Source organism: Corvus brachyrhynchos, unplaced genomic scaffold, assembly GCF_000691975.1.
Source record: "Corvus brachyrhynchos isolate BGI_N302 unplaced genomic scaffold, ASM69197v1 scaffold32, whole genome shotgun sequence".
Taxonomy (NCBI): domain Eukaryota; kingdom Metazoa; phylum Chordata; class Aves; order Passeriformes; family Corvidae; genus Corvus; species Corvus brachyrhynchos.
Genome location: NW_008237919.1, coordinates 2,599,838 through 2,606,392, shown reverse-complemented (window position 1 = coordinate 2,606,392; position 6,555 = coordinate 2,599,838). Strand labels below are relative to the sequence as shown.

At 35.9% G+C, this 6,555-nt stretch overlaps 1 protein-coding gene across 1 annotated transcript in view; it reads right to left on the bottom strand.

The window, feature by feature from the left end:
- The window catches only part of BMT2 (base methyltransferase of 25S rRNA 2 homolog), a 27,594-nt gene that overhangs the window by 3,394 nt on the left and 17,645 nt on the right, over positions 1–6,555 (bottom strand). Inside the window, exon 3 of the mRNA XM_008632748.2 lies at positions 4,475–4,589. Coding sequence (XP_008630970.1) covers positions 4,475–4,589 — 115 coding nt within the window. The remainder of the gene's footprint in view (positions 1–4,474; positions 4,590–6,555) is intronic.

Below are 6,555 nucleotides of genomic sequence, written 5' to 3'. Positions count from 1 at the left end.
AATCAATCTAAAAGAAAAATTTAACACACATGCAAGATTTTAGATGTGCAGTATTTTACTAGAGATTTGATAGCAGAGAACTGTTAATTAAAAAAATATCATCAAAAGAAAAAAGTATTGAATCAACTATCTCACAAAATATTTAAGAATTCAGAACATTGCTTGTGTTTTTACAGGTGCTGAAAGCCTTTTATAGGTTTTTGTAAACCTGAAATAAGTAATTAGAAACTAAATTTGATACCTCAGAATTTCTACCAGTTCTTTAAAAACAATCCAAATCCTCAGTAGTTTGGTCACTTGGAAAAAAGTGTCACTTTTTTTACTGGTAAAGACACAAGGAATAACAAGGCAATACACATTTTAAAGCTACAACACACTGACTGCTTTGCAGCAGTGATGTAGATCCATGTTTTAACTTTGCTGTAAATGCAAAGTGTAGTGGTACACATTTGGGCAGTTATCAAAGCTAAGGAACTACACATCATCTGTTGATCATTTGTGCACTCAAGCTGTCAAAGACTGGAAATGACATCACAATACAACATACAGAGAATAAATTCTTAACATCATTAATCACAAAGCATTCAAGAAGTAAACGCATGTACTTTAGTGAATTAAAGTTTTGGCACTTCATATCAAAACCTGGGACTGACTTTTCATATAAAAAGGTAGTAAGAGATAATGTTGTGATCTGATAGCCACAAAAATTCTTTATTAATGCCTAGAGAATGTGCAGTGAATGACAGACACTAAACAGATAAACAAATACGAAAGCAGACACAAAACATTCTGTGGAACACATCTGAAAGGTGGAATTAAATCTGTTGCATTTTAATACCATAAAAATATCTATAGTGTGTTTTATGAAGCAATATTCAAAAAAGATTGCTAGAACACTATTGCAAGAGTATTCATAAAGGAACTAATATGCACAATTGTATTCAAGTAGAAGAGAATGTTATTTCTGTCCATATAAAATCACAGTCTCTTCTGAGAGTAAGCAGAAAATTACAAAAAATAATCAATGTTCAAAAAAATCTGATTTATTTTTCATTAGCTTTAATCTTGGCCTTCAATATGCAAAGATCTAGAAAAAGACTTGCATTATGTGGCTATAACCAAGAAATTTTAATTGCAACCATTATACCTGTAGGGCTATATTCTGTTTCCCTGTAATACTGAGAACAGGAAATTAACTGTAGCGATTTCATTATATCCTCTAATAAGTTTCAAAAGAAATAAGCATTTTGAAAACTGATTGTTCAGAGCGACATGCTAACTTTACTTAGAACTTCAAAACTTCAAGACTTAAAAAGTTAGTGGTTACACATATACAGTTGAAAAAACCAATTTAGACTGCAAGTATTTCTGAGTAGTGGAGGAACACAAGTTAGTTATGCAGAAATAATGTTAAAGACAATTTCAGGACTAAGGTATATTTCAAGTGGAATCTGTAACCAGCTTTAGGACAAAGATGCTGCTAAACTGGAGTTTGCTACTAAACTTCAGGTATCCAAGTCTTGAACTGATGTTTAACTCCTCATAGACACTGAAGCAACAGTAACATCTCACTGCGTCCACTGACACCTAAGAACACAATCCTACCTATGTAAATAATTTTCACAGATATTTCACAGAATATTCTGAGTTGGAAGGGACCCTCAAGTATCGGGATACATATTCTAATTTTTAACTCCAGTACCCTTCCAGCCACTTTTTTTTTTTGGTCTCAGACTATGTGTACTCCAACACAACATCTGCTGCAAACTCCAGTCTCAGTTTCCATCCTCCTAGCTTCTAATAATATATGTTTCCCTTCCCTCAGTATACTTTACATGCGGACACTGGAAATGAGTGAATGCTGCCTAACAAAAGAAAATAATTGATCTTTTCTCAGTAAGCAGTTTCCCTCTCTCTCAAAACCCAAAACCCTTCAATGGAAATATTTCCATATTCATGTATCTACAGTTTGCATTCTCTGTATATGAAACAGAAATTCTAAAAATTTTGAAGACATTTATCCTTTAGTTACGTAACTAACATTTCAGTTCCTTTCCTAGTATTTCCACAATTACATCCTTCTTATTCCTCCAAATTAATTGAAGTATTACTCAACTAGTCTATATCCAAAACATTTCTATATGAAGGTGGATAATCTTTTTTTATTAAAGAAAGAATTATTTAATCCTCTAATCAACGTTATTCAAGAAGGTGGCTTTGTAAGAAGCCTCTGTGCTTCAAATTGTTTCAAAAGGTTCTTTTGATAAAGATACTTCAAAAGATACTTTAGTATCTCACCCAAGAAACCTGCTAAATCAGCAAATTTTACCAGTTCTTTTACTTTCAGCTTTTACCACAAGTTATCATGATCAATTTTTCAGGTCAGGAGATGACATTAACTACCACAACAAACCTCTGGCTTTTATTCCAAAAACCTTAAATCAGCCCAGTCAACTGCTGGCCTAGAGATAAATTAATTCAAGAGGTTATGGTGCTGATGCAGCTCTAAGTAGAGTAATCTTCAGTACATCAGGGCTCATTAATTCTGTTCTGCAGGTAGGACTAAGCTTATTCTAGGAGATGCATTTGACTGCTCAAACTATACTCTCTGTCCCTCCAAGAATGCTTGCACAGCCAGGCTTCAAGATACTCTGAACAAGCCAAAGCATCCAAGAGAATCAAAGATGTTGGTGAGTCTGAGACAGGCCTCAGAGCAAGCATGTGTGTAACCACATGTACATTAGAACTCTGGGAAGCTCCTACCATAAAGCTATGGTACTAACCACGTCAGACGACCAGAAATCAATTATCTCATTGTTCATTTGTACTTGGAGAGAATCTAAAGGACTAGCTAGTACACAGAAATTGCTTGTGTTCCTCCATTAAATCCATAGAAGTTATTTTTTCAGGACTTTTACCAATAGTGGTTTTGGTCACTGTACATTTAAATTTATTTTCATGAGAACAAATGTAGCTTTCTTACGAAAACAGAACGACAGATTAGAAGATAGAAAAATGTTAACTAGGCATACTCAAAAATGAACGTTTAGGTTCAACTCATGTAATGTTAGGTACCTAGGCTGCCATTATAGTCACTGGAGAATTAGTCAATACAGAACACAATTCACCTCACCATCAAACAGCAGGTATTTAGGTTTAAGTGCTTTTAATAGATCTTCACTGACTGTAATTGGAACTTAGAACCTGAGATGTAGACACTGAGGATCTATATATCATAGCTAGAAATTCACTTGCCATGTATTTCCATTTTAAATGCCAGAGGCTGCCATTTCAGTGGCATGTGACTTTTTTACTTCCTGTGTCATGCCCAGCAGCCCTACACAGTCCTACAGCCTCCAAAGTGGTGGAAAGCAATCATGCTGCCTGTGTTTCAAATTAGGCAAGACGAAATCTACTCAAAGTTTGTGTTTCAGACAGAACTAACATTGAATTGCTTTTCAAAGCAATTTATCAGACCCAAATTTTTAAAGAATATCTTTCAGTATCTCTCAGCATATATGCAAAAATACAAATGAGGTGTTAAAGGACAGAACACGGTAACAACAACAACAACAAACGACCAGGCATTTCGCATGTAAATCACACTGCAGCAAAAATAAGAGAACATTACTTTTCAGTTAATGGTATTATTTCACCTGTACACTTCTTTTCACCTCTCCACTTTTAAAGAGGGTTACCTTAGGCCACAGATTTTAACAGAGCCTGATTTTTAACTGTAAGTAGTCAAGGTGTGTATAGTCAAAGGCTTTTCTGTTTTCTGCCAGAAATGTATTTCCATATATTTTTAATAATTTTTATTCCACCTTATCCTTTTGCCTGGTTGATAAATGCAATTAATGCTGACAGAAATTGGGTCAAGAGCAAAAGACAAAGAACATACGATGACAGCAGAATTAAAGCATTTGAGAACCCTACTGCCTAGAGAAAATGAAGCAATTTGCCCCAAACGAGCTGATAAATTTGTCCTCTGGATTGTGGAAGTTCAAAAATATTTCTAGCAATAAACAGAAATGCTCCCTTATAGTGCACTGCTGATTACTAAATCTCCCCAGAAAAACCCACCAAATACAGTCACTGATCATTTCCTTTGGTCAGTGAATGCAGCTTCTGAGAGGTTCTTGCCTAAGGATAAGCCTACTTAATTGTTATTTATACCTTTTAAGATGCAGGGACTCATCTGAAATACCACTGAAAGATGGCTACTAAAATTTTCCAATTTCAAGATTAGAAACGCCATTATAAAGGCATAGCTGTGGGAAAAAATCGTATTTTTAGAAGAAAACACAACTAGGACTTAAAGCCTGTTCACAGGAAAGAATGCAGTGTTTAGTTCCTACTAAAACAGATATTTAGAAAACCTATAAGTATTAAACATACTTTTTTTACAGTCAGTTTGAGGCATTCCAAAAATCTGAGGATCAAATTTATATTAAATACCGCAAACATTACATACCTCAACAGCTGGAACAATGTCTATGCCAACTGTAAGAAATTCTTCAAACTTCAGAAATGGATTAAAGCAGCTACCAACATCAAGTAATCTGATCTTTCCCAAGGAGTGAAGAAACCTAAGGAGCAGCAAGAATTAAGTTTTATTAAGTGTAACTTTTAAAGCTACATTCTGAGTTACAATTTCAGATAACTAATGCAAAAGATTCTCACAGAACACCACAGTAGTGACTAATAGAAGTGAATGCCTTACTTCAGTTGCTGAGATACCCAAAGAACCAAGTTCTGTCAGTAAAAGCAGATGGTCCTCAAGCAGAAGAGTTTTGTTCAGAGCACCAGTAATACTACTAACTTGTGCACTTGTAGTAAGTAAATAAAATGGGAAATTGTGTGTCCACTAGACAGGCTTTCTCATATTGTTTTGTGTTTCTCACTTAACTTTTTTTGTGGTATTTACTAATTTTGAAGTCACACTAGACACCAGAGTTAAAATTTTGTGAGTTGAAAAGGGAAACTGAGAACAACTACATAAAGTGCCTCATTTACAGGGCTGCAATCTAAAAAAATTCCATGATGATTTGTAACATCTTAGAATATCCAAAATCCATTAACAGAGGCAAACAAAGTCACAGCTTTCGCAGGGACTTCACAGAGAAGAGAATAACTTTTCCAGAAAGCAAATGTTTTTTGCTTCAAGTTTCTGTAGCCAAAACCAATTGGCATCTCCAAAATACCACTTTCTGGGAAAGGCTCAGCCCTGGAGAGAACTGCAAAAAAACTTTCAGAAACAGATGTGCAGGGCCAATAGAGTAAAACCAAAAACAACGTGCCTGTACTCATAGCAACAACAAAGCAGTAAGGAATACTGCAGGGAAAAAAAGCCTCTAAGCAGCAATAAGAACTGTTGGGCTCTCTGGGCTCCTTCTGGACTCCCAGTAACCTACCAGAGAAAGGATGTTGGAAAAACAAAAGAAAATGTCTCATTGCATTCGGCAAAATAATAAGGCCAAGTTTAAGCATTTTGCTTCTACATGGAATAGAAGATATCCAGGGCATTCTTCTCTCAAAATACTATCATGACCAAGGCAAACAGTGCAAAAATTACCTCTAAGTTAAAGCTGCAAATGCTACGAAGCTGCCCTGTAAGTCAATCAGTACTGGAGTGAGATTTCAGAATGAAGATGAAAGCAACAATTTTTCCAGACTTGGAACAGGAGTTTGGATACTGTGTAGGCAGATCCTAGTAGCCATAAATCACAAAGGGCTCAAGTCAAGTAGTGTCTTTTCCCACATAAGAGCAATATGAGGCTTCTCATACCATTGTATCCCCTTGTCTAGCAAATGGAGACACTAATGGCAGATTCTTCCTCATTCAAACACAAAAATGCATGCCTATACGTATTGCTTGCATTCTATATGAGTCAAATATGGTAACAACAAATCAATGGACACATGGGACACAGGAAGCATTACAAGAGGAGAGAGGACTCTACAGTGCAGAGAAAACTTCCCATAAAAAAGAGAGAGCCTCTAGAAATCTAGAGATGTTCCCTTTAAAGTGTTCAATGAAATACTTGTACAGATTAAAATTAAGCAGCAAATCCCAGAAGCCTCTAATTTCCAGGACAGCCACTTCACCTATGGTACAGTGAGAAAAAATCACTACAACGTATTCTGTCTTCCTATTTACAAAACGTGCCTTCTTTGCTGCAGTGTTATTTTTGACTGCTTAAAGGGGACACTGCTTCACACTACTACAGCTTTGGAGCTGTAGTAGCTTGTGGAAAGCTACAACTCTGTATTCTGAACTAATCAGAACCCAGAAATTCTCATCTACACTAATAGACAACAAAACTAAGACATCTGATCCAGGGCAAATTCACTCTGATAGGTGTGTCACATCCAAGGAGTCTCGTTGACTATGTTCAATGCAAATATACTTTGAAACCATAAAAGTAGCAGATTCAGATGCTCACTTGTGTCTCGACTTCCTGTTGCTTGTCAGGTTTTGCTGCCTCTTGGAATACAGACGCAATGATTCAGTAGCAATTCTCAGGCTGTCAGTTATCAGCAGGGATAGGATAC